This window comes from Myxocyprinus asiaticus, chromosome 40, assembly GCF_019703515.2.
Source record: "Myxocyprinus asiaticus isolate MX2 ecotype Aquarium Trade chromosome 40, UBuf_Myxa_2, whole genome shotgun sequence".
Taxonomy (NCBI): domain Eukaryota; kingdom Metazoa; phylum Chordata; class Actinopteri; order Cypriniformes; family Catostomidae; genus Myxocyprinus; species Myxocyprinus asiaticus.
The window spans coordinates 22232578-22250234 of record NC_059383.1 but is presented as its reverse complement, the minus strand read 5'-3'; the positions used below and the strand labels follow the sequence as shown (position 1 = coordinate 22250234).

The following is a 17657-nucleotide window of genomic DNA, read 5'->3' as shown; positions in this document are numbered from 1 at the left end:
AGTATCTTTAAGCGATTTGAATTATGTGGACACTAGACATGTCCTCATAAACCACATTTATAGCATAATACCCTTGTAATTACCAGTTTGTAATCTAAAAAAATGTCCTCGTAAACCACCCAAACCCGCCCACACACACACACACACACACACACACACACACACACTTTCAACCCTTCGCCCTAAATGGATGGCTCTTGATCCGGAACAAACACACAACAAGTGTCTGTTGCCAGAGACTCTTGTGTTGTTTTAACTTAGCTCTCTGATCTCTGAGTCTTCTGTGAAGCAACCTCCAAACAAACAGTAAACAAAAGGGAGAGCAGGAAGAGAAGGAATAAAGCAGGAAGTTGCATCCTTGGAAGATGGTGTTCTTTATCTGTGCCATCCTGGTTTGGCTCTTGGAAGGTCAGACTAAACATTGAATGCAATAGTACACAGAGGGATGCATGGGTGAGAATATCCAAAGTTTTTTGGAAATTACCCGTAAAATGCAATGGTGGATGGTAAAAAACATTTTTACCTGGTTACTGTACTTGTATTTTCATTTTGAGAAACTTTTACTTCACTCCGTGTACTCAACTACATTTCAAAGAATAATGTCTAACTACAATACACAAAAAATAAATAAAAATAAAAATATTCTGAAGTTAAGAAATGTATAATTGTAAACCAATTATTTTCAATAAACTGTTTGAGCCAGCCTGCAAATAGGATTAATATGATCCATTAGCAATTCAGACTGAAATGCTGGTCGAAAAGGTTCACGTGTAAACAACTCACTGAAACAGAAATTCTATACTTATATTCTATACACAATTTAAGTAAATTACATTATATTAATGCAGATCAAGCTAAATTAAAATGTTTGTACCTGTAAAAAGACAGAGTGTGCAAAAGTGAAGACTTTTAGTGAAGGCTTTTAGTTTGAAAGGTATATAGAAGAGAAAGAAAGAAAGTCTACTCTTCATAGGTCTAGTGGAGATGCTTCCAGTTAAGAACTAAGTGTGAACAGTCAGTGGAGGGGGGTTGAAAACATCACCCTGTAATATAGTCATTCTGCCATGGGGCAGGGTCAAATGCCTCTCTCTCTCAGCCATCAAATGCAACACCTTTTTATGTGAATGGCTTGAGCTGCTCTGGCCTCAGATCTCATCATCTATTGCCACAGATCAAAATGGAGATGGAGAAGAGTCCAGCGATGTACACGAGCGGCCAGAAGTTTGGAATAATGTACAGATTTTGCCGTTTTGGAAGGAAATTGTTACTTTAATTCACCAAAGTGGCATTCAACTGATCACAAAGTATAGTCAGGACATTACTGATGTTAAAAACAGCACCATCACTATTTGAAAAAAGTAATTTTTGATCAAATCTAGACAGGCCCCATTTCCAGCAGTCATCACTCCAATACCTTCTCCTTGAGTAATCATGCTAAATTGCTAATTTGGTACTAGAAAATCACTTGCCATTATATCAAAGACTGCTGAAAGCTATTTGGTTCATTAAATGAAGCTTAAGATTGTCTTTGTGTTTGAGTTGCCACAGTATGCAATAGACTGGCATGTCTTATGGTCAATATTAGGTCAGTGTATATTTCCATAAAACTAGTAATCTCTTGTCTTTGTGAATGGGAGACGACAGCAAGGCATCGATTCAATTAGAGGATGACAGGGAACTGGTAGGGAGATGAATAAGTGAGTGTAAAGGATGCTATTGAGAAATGATATTCAGAGAATTAAGTTATGCCTCTAGTCCGTCTTTCACATGCCTCTCTTCATAAGATCTTGTTTCACTCTAAAATGTTTCTTTGGACAGAAAGAGAAAGAGCAGTGAATATGAGAAGCTTCTTTTGAATGTTCTAGGAGAGAATGCGTCATCTCCGGAAAAATTTCAAAGGGTTCATATATCATGATCCATATCTTTTGACAGGTAAATGTATTATGTAAACATCCACTCATTATACAAAGCTATACAAAAACAGGTCATTCAGAAATAGTCATTGTTGTAATGTTACCCTGAGCACATCTGAATTTTTTTTTCTTTTGGGTGAAAATCTGTGGAATTCTGCGGAATGTATTTAAACATGGTAAAATGTGTTAAACAAAGCTGAGAGCACAAAATTATTCTAGCTGAAAACAATAAATTAGCCAAAATATTTAATAAGCAAACACAGAAGGAGCAGGGGTTCTCTTTCAGTCAAGTCATTTCAACACAGACCACTCTATGGAAAAGGTGTGCCCTCGCACGACTGCTCTTGAAACCTTTTAAAACACGCCTTTAGGCAGCAGGAATTGGCTGCTAACATCAGGAGACCCGCCCTCCCGAATAAAATCAGGCAGCAGCTCAATTCCTCTTCAGAATTGCGCTCTTCAAGACTCGCTCTACAAGTTCTACTTGGATTTGCCGTTTGGATTGGCCAAAATACTGCAATGTAACTGCTCGAGGAAGAAGAGTTTGCGCTTTCGCTGTTGTGGTATTCTCTGTTTGATTTAATCACATTCTGGTTGGCTTGTCCTTCAACTTATTCACCACTGCAGCTTGCAAACAAGTTGCTGGGATCATTTATTATAAATCTCACGACTAGCATTGCTAGTAGGTACCTCGGCCACTTCGGCTTGCTTGAGGACCGTGTGGAGAAAAGAAAGTTTCCTCTTCAGACTCACGCTAACTGCTAGTTGTGGGGACGCTTCAGCTTGCTCGTTACGTAGGAGTTTGTGCTGTCTACAGGGACACTTACACTCGATGGACCTGAGTACTACCGTGCATAAAGCACATTGCAAATTAAGGCCTTACCCAAATGCATGTGGGAACAATATAGAGAGCAAAGACTCGAATCGCATTTGTGCTTCGTGTCTCGGAATGGAGCACGCACGTGTGGCACTACAGGACCCGGTTTCATGCCCGGACTGCTACCGCTTTGATTTACGAACCCTGCAGAAGTGATGCGAGTCATTCCAGCTGAGTTATGAGCCATCTGATTGTCCTGGATCAGACCCACTCCTTTGGGACTTGGTGATGCGGGAAGAGGACGAGGCTCAAACAACTGAATGGGCGGCACAATTGACCCCATAGCTCAATCTTCATGCTGAGCAGGATGTGCCCTCTGAGGAAGACAATAATGACTCAGAGGAGGATGATGAAAATGGAAAAAGGACTTGCTCCCCAGTCCTCAGCCCGCCATTCAGAAGGACTTGTTCACAGCCGGCACCCTATTTGTCACAGTTTGCCATCGAGCGGCTAACCGCTTAGGCGTAGAATGGTCTGTGGCTCCCCCAATACAGGCCGCCAACAGACTGGATGGGAACTTTCTTCCTCAGTCCTCATCCTCTTCTAAAACGACCATCCCGGCATTTGAGGACCGTCTCTTTGATATGAAGAAAACGTGAGAAACTCTTTTCTGCATGAGTGCCTGATGCAGGTTAAATGCATTTTTGGACAGGTAGGGTGCTGTGAACAGAGGCTTTTTGGATTGCCCTAAAGTGGAACAGTCTCTAGCCACCTATTTGGCCCCTGAGACGAATATGGGGTTGAATTCAGCGCCTCAACTGCCCCACAGACAGCCAAGGGTCTCAGCCCAGCTTCTTGATAAAATCTACAAGTCCCAGGCGAAAGTAGTTATAGCTCAGAACTCTGTTTCTCTACTGCTTGTGTATGTGGCTGAGCTGCAAGCTAATGTGGGCACCGCTATTGAGGAGGGTAAGCCGGTTAAGTACTTATGGACCGAAATATACACGGCTATGGACTCTGTCATAAGGATGACAAGATGCTCCAACCAAGCGGTGAGTCGTGCCATAGGCTTGACAGTGGAAGCTCAACGGCATCTATGGCTTAACCTCTCCAAGACGATGGATAAGGAAGGTCTATTGTTCCTTGATGCTCCTGTGTCTCCCGACTGATTTTTGGCTCAGCGGTGGCAGCTATCCATGCTCGCTGTGAGTCTAAGAAGAAAGAGAACAAGGCTTTTAGCTGTCTTTTGCCCCGCAAACAAACTCCGGCGCCAGCAGCGGTTTCTCACTTTCCCCTCGTGGCGCACAGTGCTTCAGCATGCCCACCCCATCACTGGGCACCTCCTAAACACACACAGCCCGTCCGCCCGAGCATGCTCCTAATGTTGCTGCCCCACAAGGAGCCTGGGTGAGGAGACCTCATCCTCCTGCCCCAGAGAGACCCCAGGGACACAAGAACCCCATGAAAAAGAAGAAGCAGGGGTAGCTATGTGCTTGCGCTGCGATCCCCTGAGAGGAGTGAGGCCGGTGAGTCCACCCTGCCTCCCCTTGTTCAAAGTTATCCCCACTTGTAGTGAGGGATCTGTTGAAAACAGGGCAAAGTTCAGAGAAATGCCCAGAGTGTGTTCTCACTGCCCCAGGGCAGTCAATTCTATGTTCATGTCACACAAGCACTCTAACATGCACAAAATTAATAAAGGCCAAGAGCCCTGTTCAATCACTGCCCCAATTGATGTTTGCAACACAAGCATTGAAAACAAAAAACCAAATCCAATGAAGAAAGATTTCTTTGATTGTGAAATCCATGTCCCCATCTTGTCATAGGGGCAATTTCAGTGCCCTTCCCTAAATGTCCACAAGAGGGCGTATGGAGACAGTGTGCTGCTCTGACAGTGGGGACGCTTTACATTCACTCCCGATGTGGCATGCTTGCGTAACCTGCCCATGGGTGCTCGGCACTATAGGGAGGGGTTACAGGTTGCAATTAGTGAAACACCCTTTCGAGGCGTGCTGCAGTCGAGGGTAATAGAGAGCTTGGCGCAGGTCCTACGAGATTGTCTCTCTGCTGTCAAAATAGGCTATCAGAATAGTCCCGCAGGAAGAGGAACAGTCAGGGTTTTACAGACGATATTTTCTGATTCCTGATAAAGATGGGGGGTTACGTCCAATTCTGGATTTGAGGGCCCTGAACGCTTACATGAGGAAATATTAATTCAGAATTCTGATGCACCGCCAGTTGTTACTGTCAATACGACGGGGAGATTGTTTTTCGAAAATGTGTCTACTCACGATCCACACAGGAAGTTCCTTCATTTTGCCATCAAAGGCCAGGCCTTCGTATTTTCGGTTCTGCCATTCGGCCTGACTTTGGCCACAAGAGTGTTCATGAAAATATCTGAAGCCGCGATTGCCCCTTTAAGGGCTATGGAACGACAGGTGAGGGAACACATGTTAATGTTCATCTCTCACCTGCAGACTCTGGGGTTTATAAATCAACCATCAGAAAAGTGTATTTACTCAGTCACTTTCAAAGCAAAGGTGTGGGACGGAAGGGCAAAAGCATTTCACGAATGCCTCATGCACTTTCATCCCAAAGCAAAAGTGCGTTTTCGTTTGTGCCTGTGTCTGCTCGGACTGATGGCATCTATGATTGCCATCATTCTGCTGGGATGTTTATTTATGAGAAACATTCAGAGATGGGAACATTCTATGAACCTGGACACGAAGCGGGGCGTGCACAGGAACAAGACTCTTCTAATCTCTTGTGCATGCCTCAGAGCACTTCAGGTGTGGAGGGATACAGCCCTGTTTGCAAGGGGCGAACTCGCAAGGACATTACCACTGACGCATCCCTCACGGGTTGGGGAGCGTTGCTGGAGGGGCGTGCAGCGAGTGGCACATGGTCAACTCTTTGGAGTCAGTACCATATACATTTTACTCGCTGTGTAGCTCACCCTAAAGCACTTTCTACCTTTCATTCATGGACATCATGTTCTAATGAGAACGGACAATACTAAGGTAGTGTCTTACATAAATCGCCAAGGGGAATGCACTCCAAGCACCTTCATCAGATGGCCCATGTAATTCTAATATGGGCAGACAATCCCCTGAGCTCATTGAGGGCAACGCATGTTCCCGGGCACCTGAATTCAGACGCGGATCTGTTGTCCAGGACCTCACTTTCCAACCAGGAATGGACTGTGCATCCTCAGGTGACATAGATGATTTGGGCACGGTTTGGCAGAGCTGCCGCAGATCTGTTCGCATGGTGCGAAAAAACACAGTATGAAATGTTTTTCTTGATTCGCGACCGAGATGCGCCCTGGGGATAGATGCGTTGGCTCACCAGTGACCGAATGTACTACTTTACACATTTCCTCCTGTACACCTAATTCCTCATATCTTAGCGAGGGTGTGCGAACAAGGGTTAACGATTATATTGGTGGCACCGTGGTGACACAATCAGCCATGGCTGGCGGAAATATTCACAATGCTGGAGAGGGAAACCTGGAGCCTCCCAACGCACAGAGACCACATATCACAGGCAAGGGGGCAGATATTTTGCCCAGACCCAACCGTTTGGAATCTATGGGCCTTTCTCCTGAGAAGAATAAACTGCATGAGGTAGGTTTACCTCAATATGTTATTTAAACCATTCAAAGTGCAAGGGCTTTCTCCACTAGATCGTTATATGGCGCTAAGTGGAATGTGTTTGATTCTTGGTGTAACCGACGCAATGTTATTTCATATCAGTGTTACATTGTGAACATTTTAAAATTTTTGCAAGAATTGTTTGAACAAGGCAAAGCATATTCCACATTGAAGGTTTATTTGACTGCATTATCAGCCTGTCATGTGGGCTTTGAAGGGGTATCGCCAGGGGCACATCCACTTGCGTGTCGTTTTTTTGAAAGGGGTTCGTCGGCTTTGCCCGACTCCTAAATCAGTGTTTCCATCATGGGACTTGACAGTTGTTTTGAATTCTTTGTGTGAAGCACCGTTCGAGCCATTGTATGAGGTGGATATTAAGATCTTGTCTTACAAGACAGCTCTCTTACTCGCACTCGCCTCAGCAAAGCGCGTTGGGGAACTTTATGCACTGTTGGTGCATCTGTCATGTACTGAGTTCAGTGCTGATGGCTCTGAAGTCATTTTACGCCCAAACACTGCTTTTATACCTAAAGTTCCTAAGGCTTATGCATGTTTGTCTTTTCGACTGTCTTTATTCTGCCCACCTCCCTCTTCATCGGCGGAATTCCAGAGATTGCATGCTCTTTGCCCTTTTCGCCCCTTGCGTATTTATATGGACAAGACTAAGGATTTTAGACTTTGTCAACAATTGTTTGTATGTTTTTCCAAGCCAGTTAAAGGCCGTGCTTTAACTAAGCAGTGCCTTTCGCACTGGATAGTCAAGGCCATTACTCGTGCATATCATTGTGCATTGTCACATCCTGTTAAAACTCATTCCACCAGGGCTGTGGCGTCATCCTGGGCCTCTTCACACACTTTTGTCAAGTATTTCAGGCATGATGTAACCACACCTAATGTGGCTCATGCTGTTCTAGAGGCAGGAAGTTCGATTTTGGAGATGGGTGAATAATGTATACTGTATTGTGGGGCGTTTAAAACATCTCCCATAGAGTGGTCTGTGTCGAAACGACTTGACTGAAAGAGAACGTCCGGTTACCTGATGTAACCTCAGTTCTCTGAAGGAAAGGAGTGAGAGACAGACCAGGAGGGCCCTGCAATCCCAGCTTGTCTTTCAGAACTATTTATTCTGAAGAGGAATTGAGCTGCTGCCTGATTTTATTCAGGAGGGCGTGGCTCCCAATGTCAGCAGCCAATTTCTGCTGCCTAAAGGCGTGTTTAAAGGGCACACCTTTCCCATAGAGTGGTCTGTGTCTCACTCCTTTCGTTCAGAGAACCGAGGTTACACCAGGTAACCAGATGATATGTATAACTTTGCAAATTATTCTGTGGACTTCTGCATGCGTAGATTGCGTGTGAGCCTGGTCATCAGTTCTGCTCTATTCTTCAAATTTTGACGAGTGAAATACACTTGAGAACAATTGAATTTTTCACAATTTATGATTTATCCCTCCTCACCTCCTTCGTTGTCCTTGTTGTCATTGCAGGAGGTCTCCATGGCAACGCTGCAGCCTGGGCCTCTCCAGCCAGTGTGACACTCACAGTGCCAGCTGTTCCGACCCATGATGCACTGCCCGTTCCCATTGCACAGCCCTGGACACCCATCTGAGAGAGAAGAGGGAGACAGAGGTTGATCAATCATGTGATTATATTTGATTTGCACTGATTTAGTTTGATGCCCCTCAGAAATAAGGAAAACTTTATCTTGTCACTCAAAATACTGTACACTATGACAAACACTGGTCAGACACCAAAGACTAAAGAGACAACAAGAAAATCTTTCAGAAAAACAAGAAGGTTTTGCTTGTGTTGCATCATAGTTGAATTATCAAAGGCCTCTGGGCCCATTTTTAGTTTATTTTTGCATTACTGCCTATTGGAAGGTGAATTCCGCATCCAGAACTTTGCCACACTACAGAATTCATCAGCTGCAATTGTCTGAAAACAATGGTGGCAGAGGGGGAAAACTGTGCTGATTAGCATTGAAACATGCATACTAACACATACACACAAAACCAGAGCAGTTTCCATTTGTATTCTTCCTAAGGCTATACTCCAGACCTTAAAAGCCATTTGATTTTCTTGTAGCTGGAATCACAGGGTGACGAGTCGGACTATGCGTTCTTTGTTCTGAATGCAATTATAAAAGAACGACACCACACGCATAAACACACACATATGCACAAATATTTGTATTTATGTGCACTGATGCACACATGAGCAAATCACACTAGACCAACCAACAGACACAACAGCCAAAAGTCTTTGAAAGTCATTGTGACCTAAAAAGAGTCATGGAACCAAGGGGAGATGCTTCTAATTAGCTCAATGCCTCAAAACAGGTTATAGGGATCGTTCACCCAAAAATGACAATTCTCATTATTTACTCACCTTAATGTCATTCCAAACCTGGATGATTTTCTTTCCTCCATGGGAAAAAAAAGAATAAGGCAGAATGTTCACATTGCTCTTTCACATACAATTAAAACATTTAGTGATCAGGGACAGATAAGCTACCATAAAAGCACCATAAGTGATCCGTATAATATATTCCAAGTCTTCTGAAGCTGTAAGATTGCTTTGTATGAGGAACAGACCGGAATTTAAGTCGCTATTCACTGAAAACATTTCACTCTGCCATAGCTCTCAAATCTCATTCGCATTCATTCAAATTTAGTATGTCTGTATGCACTACTATTATGCTGCTTTGTTAAGGTGTCATTTTTGGAGTTTGACAACCCTGTCTCCTTTCATTTTCAATTGTATGGACAAGAGTAGAGGTCTGCGCGGGACTGTTTTTTTCATCCCGCTACTGCCTGCTCCCGCAAGTTTCTATCCCGCAACCAAACGCTCCAGCTGAATTTTGCTCCATGCTTACCCGCTCTCTCCCCGAAGTGATTTTCTTTCTGACTGCTCCTGTAACCCCGCATTTGTTTTCCTCATAGGGAAAAAGCCATACAAATAGACAATAAGTGTACATAAAGAACATTTTATTTTTTCTGCTATTGCTATTATCAGATGACATGTGACATGATGCCCATTTGACTTGCCTGAGGTTGATTTTTTAACACTAAATTGACCATTTCCTAGTTCGAGTTTCACATCCTTTGATGTCCATGCTTTGGTCTGCCACTCTTTTAAACAGTGGTGATGTCTCAGGGCAAGCAAAGCCTTCTCTGCTGGCATAACATGCCTAATAAATAAATATTTCTTCATACTTTCATTCTCATTGACCTATTTGCCTATGTATTTTCAGTCCCTTTCCACTCCTAATTCATCTACAAATAGCAAAAAACAAAAAGTTTATCCAATCAGAATTTATTCCTCAATGCTTACAAGCAAAGTGTGACAACTGTTTCACAAACCGCACGCCCGAAGCCATGCTCCTTAGCTAAAGCAGCGCGTGAGTCTGAGCTCCACCCCATCAGGCCTTCAGAATTTCCACAGAATCCCTCAACAGTGCAAGTGAATAGGCATCTAAAGTCAGATTGTCAGAGTCATCAGCCAATCAGATTGATTTATTTGTTCTTGGTGGGTGTGGTCTTTAGGATATGTCCCAGTCCAGGCCTTCTAGCTGGCTTTGAGTGATGCAATCATGCTTTAAGTGATGTACGTAATTTGAAAGCGAAGAGCACGAGATCTTGCTGACGAGTCGGCTGTCATCACTGCTGTTATTGCCGTTGAGAAAGAGATCCTTATGGATTTAAAAACTTGAGATGTTCTGCATGATCATGCGATTGAATAATTAAACAGAAAAGGAGGACTGATTTTTACTTCAAGCAAATTGGTAAGTGCTTTTTGCATTGTTATAGCAACATCAGGAGTTTTCTAAGTGTAAATTAGACTGCTTGATCATTCAGTGTCAGATCAAGTTTTGAAAAGTAACCATGTACCCTGATGAAACAAAATTTATTGAAAGCAAAATTTAAATCGCAAATATTATTAGAAAGCTTTTTCTTGGAATTAGACCCCCTTGGTTCTGGCTTTTGTGCATGGACGTGTTTTTAAAATGTCAATTGGTATTATTAGTTGACCGCCACGTAATGTATGATAGGCACATGGTGTCTTATTCATTGTGAAACTGTTTTCTTAATGGCATGAATAGCACTGAAGCCCTAGACTTAAAATGCACGGGCTGAGGCTGCTTTTAAAGCCCCTTTGACTACCTGCATAGCCTGCTCTAAATATTGGATAATTTGATGAATGTGTTGTGTGCATATTTTTACATCATATTTTCTGTTTATTTTTTAACAAAAATAAGTTAATTGTAAAATAAAATAATAATCATTGAGTTTTTTTTTAATTAATAAATTAATAACATAAAAAAAAAAAAAAAAAAAAAAAAAAGAGATCCACATCAGATTTTTCAGGCTCTTCTCTGACCGCACACTCCCACACACAACTCATTGGAAGTACCATCCGCTCCCACCTTCAACTCAGAAATTTAATCCCACGCCGCAAGAAATCTAATCGGGTCCCACAGGTCCTGTGGGAGTTCCGCGGGAATGCAAACCTCTAGAAAAGAGTAGCGTGGGCATTCTTTAAAATTTCTCCTTTGGAATGACATTGGGGTGAGTAAATTTGCATTTTTGCATGAACCATTTCTTAACAGTGTGTGTGTTTACCAATGGTGCAGTGTTCTCCATTCCAGCCCTGCTCACACTGGCACTTGCCGTCCCTGCAGGTCCCGTGTTTCACACACTGTGGGTTACACAGTCTCTGGTCACAGCTTGCACCTGTCCAGCCCTCCTCACAGTGGCAAACGCCCCCTACACACACGCCGTGGCTCCCGCAATCTGCCGAACACACCTCTGGAAAGAGAGAGGGAAGGTTAAAGAGAGACAGTGTATAATTTAAACTTAATATTTATAATTGTACTTTCCTTTGTACTGTTTAATGATCTGCAGCAGCTACAACTGCAAATGTTTTGGCGATGTGATGATGAGAAAAACATAGAATGATAAATGGATGGAGTAGATGGATAGAAATGATTGTCGAATAGTTGACATATCACAGCACAGCTTGAGAAGAAAGGAAGAGAGAAGTAAAGTGGAATTTGATGGGAACACACCCGTGGAGCAATCAGGGCCCATCCAGTTGGGGTCACAGCTGCAGAGGCCTGTGTCAGGACTGTAGGATCCATGGCCGTTGCACTGATCCGGGCACTGGGCTCTGAACACATCACATAAAGGCCCAGACCAACCCGGCTTACAGTGACACTGATCGGACACACAGCTGCCATGCCCAGAGCATGTGGGGTCAAGACAATCCACTGGAGAAAGAAAGAGAGAGAGTGTGAAATGAGGTTCGAATCTCTTTTCCATTTTCCCCCTTTCTTCTCATCTTTCACCTTTCTCTCCTAAACTCACCTATGGGATCTCTCCACTTTCAGAAGCAGCAGCTGCTTGTATGAACATGCGCTCAGAGACTCAATTTCTGGCCAATTTCTTAAAAGCCTGATCAATAAACTGGATTTCAACACTTTAATCAAGTTTATTATATATGTACCAGCAAACTCGATGCAGTGCATGACAAATGAGATTCTCAGAGGAAAAGGTTTTTCTCAGTGAGCTCTATCAGTCAACTTCCCCGAGTGTGTGTGTTGAGTTTTGAAAAAACATCTGATACCAATGGAGATATCTAGAGCAGTGTTTTCCAACCACTGTGCCATGGCACACTAGTGTGCCGTGAAAGATTGTCAGGTGTGCCATGGAAAATTATCAAATTCCACAAAATAAATGCATGAATTTTTTTTTTTTTTATATAATTTCAGGGATCCAAACTCACCTTTCGGAGAAATTCGCTGTTCTGAAACCATAATTGGTCACTTTTGTGATTGTGAAGAGCAATGATTAATGTGCAAATGTGACTGATATTTATACGCGTTAAGGGTCTTTCACATGACTCGCGTCAGCGCTGCAGAATACATTGAAGTCTATGAAGTGATGCCACTTTACACCAAAGTGTTTTTCATACACACGTTTTTGCTTCACCAATAATGTCTTTGAGAGTACTAAGCAACAAGAAATATTTAAAAACTGTCCAAATTTGTGAAGAGACATTGAATGTCTCATAATTTCTTTTAATTAAATATTACCTTATCGTTTCTGAATATCAGAGACCCCAGTTATTGAACTAATTTAAATTCACCAAGAAAACGCTTAGACCTAAACATAAACGAGTCCTTTTATTACTTTCTGCTATCAAAGCAACACCAAGCTTTTTCTCTCTCTTCCAAATACATGTTTTCAATGTTTATTGTGCACACCTCCCACTTTTTTACATGGCAAACTTGTAAAATCGTGATGCTTTCTGCAGCTCTTGTCATGTGGAGGGCAATGCGTGCTTGACACTGGCGTTGAATGGAGCATTGACGCCACAACTCATGTGAAATGTGCTTTGACGAAAGAACATTATTGAAACTCAAAATTATTATTATTTGTCTATTATTGAGGTCTTTTCTGATAAAAGCCATGCACAGCAATTTAAATAGGCTACTGTAGGAAAATGATACCGTAGATCTGCTTTGTGTTTATAATTCTTATACAGAAGTCAGTAGATTGGTAGCCATGCAAGTTTTAATAAAGGAGAAGGTAAGGATGTTATTGAAACTCACTATTATTAGACTATTATTGTTGTCTTTTTGGATGAAAAATAATACTCAGACTGAAGAAAGACTATAGCTCTGCTTTGTTCTTTTAATGCTTAAACACTATACAATTCTCTTGGTAGATTTCGGTCATGAACGACTCAAAATGATTCACTGACTCACTCATAGCACATAAGATGCTCATTTGTCACCACCTAGTGACATTTCCAGAAGGGGTCACTGAACTAATCAGTTAATAAAATTGAACACATTTGTGAAACAGAAGCAAGCCTCACCAAAATACTCTTTATTTTGCAGCTAATTCTGCACAGTTGTAAACTTGAATCACTAAAATAGCTGGAATTGGTGCTTTTAACTTATTCTTTAAAAAAAAAATATCCCCAGAAAAAAATGTTGGTGGACCAGTGATTGTCTTACCTTTTTCGCCCCCTCATGAGTTTGCATCCCTGTAATTTGTTGTGACATTGCAAGAACAAATCTACAAATTAGAAAAGAAGCAAATTTGTTGTTTTTTTATTACCCATTTAGCGCTCTTGTGACCTCACACAGCGTAGCCTACCTATGTGAGTTTTTTTTTTTTTTTTTTTTTGTATAGCCAAATTTCAAACATTGCAAAAACATGCTACTAAGACGGACAGAAAACATGGACAAGTTCTGGAAAAGGAAAAATATTGACTATGGTTAGCCTATGTTGGATAGTGGTGTGCCGTAGAATTTTGTGAAAAAGTGTGCCGTGGCAGAAAAAATGTTGGGAAACACTGACCTAGAGTGCAGGGTGGCCAATGTTCGATATATACAGCGGCTCCAAAAAGTATTCAGACACTTTTGGACACTCTTAGTCACACATAAAAATGTCTGAGATTACATTTTTCATGCTTAAAAATGTCACTGCATTAGATATAAAATATCATACCAAGTGGCATATCAAGGTAATTTATAGTCTGAAATCAGTACCTCTCAAGTTTACACAGGTGACAGGTAGCAGAGTAACTGCAGGTGTAGTTGATCACTTTATCTATGGACTTGTTTCCTAAATTTGATAGCAGAAAGAGTCCTAAGTGTCCAACTAAGTTTTGGGGCAAAGAAATATTCTCATTCTCTCTCCGTTCCTTTGAATTTTATGCATCTGTGAACCCATGATCATGAGTTGAGACCTCTTTGAACTGATGACACGCTCCTTACCTTCCTTGCAGGATTCGCCACGGTAACCTGCTTCGCAGGTGCAGCTGCCTTGAGCGCAAGTCCCGTGACCACTGCAGCTGGGATCGATGCACTGGCCCTGTGGCACATCACACTCCATTCCCTTCCAGCCACTGTAGCATATGCACAAACCCTTGCTGTACTGTCCATTCCCGCTGCAGAGCACAGGACAAGCCACTGCAACGGAGATGAATGAAAGGATGCAGGCGGGAAAACAAATGAGGGAGAAAAGGGAAGGACAGAACAGGATGACGTTCGAGAGGAATTAGTGAAAACTAGCTTCATTAAGAGGAGTTCAGAATGAAATGTAAGATAAGAGAAAAATTAGGGAGAAAGTTAATCTAAACATTTACACTGAATTGTATGAAAACACCTCAAACTGTGTGTCAAGGGTTGATTAGTGCAACAACTGACTAGATGATTAGTAAGGTTGACTAGTTTATTAAGATTTTATATATATATATATATATATATATATATATATATATATATATATATATGTATACACACACACACACACACACACACACAGTTGTGCTCAAAGGTTTGCATACCCTGGCAGAAATTGTGAAATTTTGGCATTGATTTTGAAAATATGACTGATCATGCAAAAAAACTGTCTTTTATTTAATGATAGTGATCATATGAAGCTATTTATTATCACATAGTTGTCTGGCTCCTTTTTAAATAATAATGATTACAGAAATCACCCAAATGGCCCTGATCAAAAGTTTAAATACTCTTGAATGTTTGGCCTTGTTACAGACACACAAGGTGACACACACAGGTTTAAATGGCAATTAAAGGTTAATTTCCCACACCTGTGGCTTTTTAAATTGCAGTTAGTGTCTGTGTAAAAATAGTCAATGAGTTTGTTAGCTCTCACGTGGATGCACTGAACTGGCTAGATACTGAGCCATGGGGAGCAGAAAAGAACTGTCAAAAGACCTGCGTAACAAGGTAATGGAACTTTATAAAGATGGAAATGGATATAAAAAGATACCCAAAGCCTTGAAAATGCCAATCAGTACTGTTCAATCATTTGTTAATAAATGGAAAGTTCGGGGATCTCTTGATACCAAGCCAAGGTCAGGTAGACCAAGAAAGATTTCAGCCACAACTGCCAGAAGAATTGTTTGGGATACAAAGAAATACCCACAGGTAACCTCAGGAGAAATACAGGCTGCTCTGGAAAAAGACGGTGTGGTTGTTTCAAGGAGCACAATACGACGATACTTGAACAAAAATGAGCTGCATGGTCGAGATGCCACAAAAAAGCCTGGTTACAATATGCCTGACAACACCTTGACACGCCTCACAGCTTCTGGCACACTGTAATTTGGAGTGACAAGAGCAAAATAGAGCTTTATGGTCACAACCATAAGCGCTATGTTTGGAGAGGGGTCAACAAGGCCTATAGTGAAAAGAATACCATCCCCACTGTGAAGCACGGTGGAGGCTCACTGATGTTTGAGGTGTGTGAGTTCTAAAAGCACCGGGAATCTTGTGAAAATTGATGGCAAGATGAATGCAGTATGTTATCAGAAAATACTGACAGACAATTTGCATTCTTCTGCACGAAAGCTGCGCATGGGACGCTCTTGGACTTTCCAGCATGACAATGACTCTAAGCACAAGGCCAAGTTGACCCTCCAGTGGTTACAGCAGAAAAAGGTGAAGGTTCTGGAGTGGCCATCACAGTCTCCTGACCTTAATATCATCGAACCGTTCTGGGGAGATCTCAAACGTGCGGTTCATGCAAGACGACCAAAGACTTTGCATGACCTGGAGGCATTTTGCCAAGACGAATGGGCAGCTATACCACCTGCAAGAATTTGGGGCCTCATAGACAACTATTACAAAAGACTGCACGCTGTCATTGATGCTAAAGGGGGCAATACACAGTATTAAGAACTAAGGGTATGTAGACTTTTGAACAGGGGTCATTTCATTTGTTTCTTTGTTGCCATGTTTTGTTTTATGATTGTGCCATTCTGTTATAACCTACAGTTGAATATGAATCCCATAAGAAATGTGTTTTGCCTGCTCACTCATGTTTTCTTTAAAAATGGTACATATATTACCAATTCTCCAAGGGTATGCAAACTTTTGAGCTATATATATATATATATATACACACACACACACACACACACACACACACTACGTCAAAAGTTTTGAAACACCTGACTGAAATGTTTCTCATGATCTTTTGATCTGAAGGCGTATGCTTAAATGTTTGAAATTAGTTTTGTAGACAAAAATATAATTGTGCCACCATATTATTTTTTTTCATTATAAAATTAAAATATAATACAAAAAAAAAAAAGTTTTTGAAATTGATGACTTGGACCAAATAATAAAGAAAAGCAGCCAATAAGTGCCCAACATAGATGGGAACTCCTTCAATACTGTTTAAAAAGCATCCCAGGGTGATACCTCAAGAAGTTGGTTGAGAAAATGTCAAGAGTACATGTCTGCAAATTCTAGGCAAACGGTGACTACTTTGAAGATGCTAAAATATAACAGTTTTGATTTATTTTGGATTTTGTTTAGTCACAACATAATTCCTATAGTTCCATTTATGTCATTCCATAGTTTTTTGCTCTTTTGGAAGGAAATTGGTATTTTAATTCACCAAAGTGGCATTCAACTGTTCACAAAGTATAGTCAGGACATTACTGATGTAAAAAACAGCACCATCACTATTTGAAAAAAGTTATTTTTGATCAAATCTTGACAGGCCCCATTTCCAGCAGTCATCACTCCAACACCTTATCCTTGAGTAATCATGCTAAATTGCTAATTTGGTACTAGAAAATCACTTGCCATTATATCAAACACAGTTGAAAGCTATTTGGTTCATTAAATGAAGTTTAAAATTGTTTGATTTTGAGTTGCCACAGTATGTAATAGACTGGCATGTCTTAAGGTCAGAAATGGCAAAAAAGAAACAGCTTTCTCTAGAAACTCGTCCGTCAATCATTGTTTTGAAGAATGAAGGCTATACAACACTTGAAATTGCCAAAAAACTGAAGATTTCATACAAAGGTGTACACTACGGTCTTCAAAGACAAAGGACAACTGGCTTTAACAAGGACAGAAAGAGATGTGGAAGGCCAGATGTACAACTAAACAAGAGGATAAGTACATCAGAGTCTCTAGTTTGAGAAATAGACGCCTCACATGTCCTCAGCTGACAGCTTCATTGAATTCTACCCGCTCAACATGTTTCATGTACAACAGTAAAGAGAAGACTCAGGGGTGCAGGCCTTATGGGAAGAATTGCAAAGAAAAAGCCACTTTTGAAACAGAAAAACAAAAAGAAAAGGTTAGAGTGGGCAAAGAAGCACAGACATTGGACAACAGATAATTGGAAAAGAGTGTTATGGACCTTAACCATAAGTTAGGTGTAGGGTGCGTGAGAAGTCCCCGATAAGACAGCCACATCTATGGCAAGTGCTACAGAA

General features: G+C 41.4%; 1 protein-coding gene across 1 annotated transcript in view; it reads right to left on the bottom strand.

The window, feature by feature from the left end:
* LOC127430904 (teneurin-2-like) overlaps positions 1 to 17657 on the bottom strand; it is a 338869-nt gene that overhangs the window by 36913 nt on the left and 284299 nt on the right. Inside the window, exons 16-19 of the mRNA XM_051681046.1 lie at positions 14170 to 14364; positions 11449 to 11649; positions 11003 to 11188; positions 7836 to 7982 (exon numbers count right to left, since the gene is read on the bottom strand). Coding sequence (XP_051537006.1) covers positions 7836 to 7982; positions 11003 to 11188; positions 11449 to 11649; positions 14170 to 14364 — 729 coding nt within the window. The remainder of the gene's footprint in view (positions 1 to 7835; positions 7983 to 11002; positions 11189 to 11448; positions 11650 to 14169; positions 14365 to 17657) is intronic.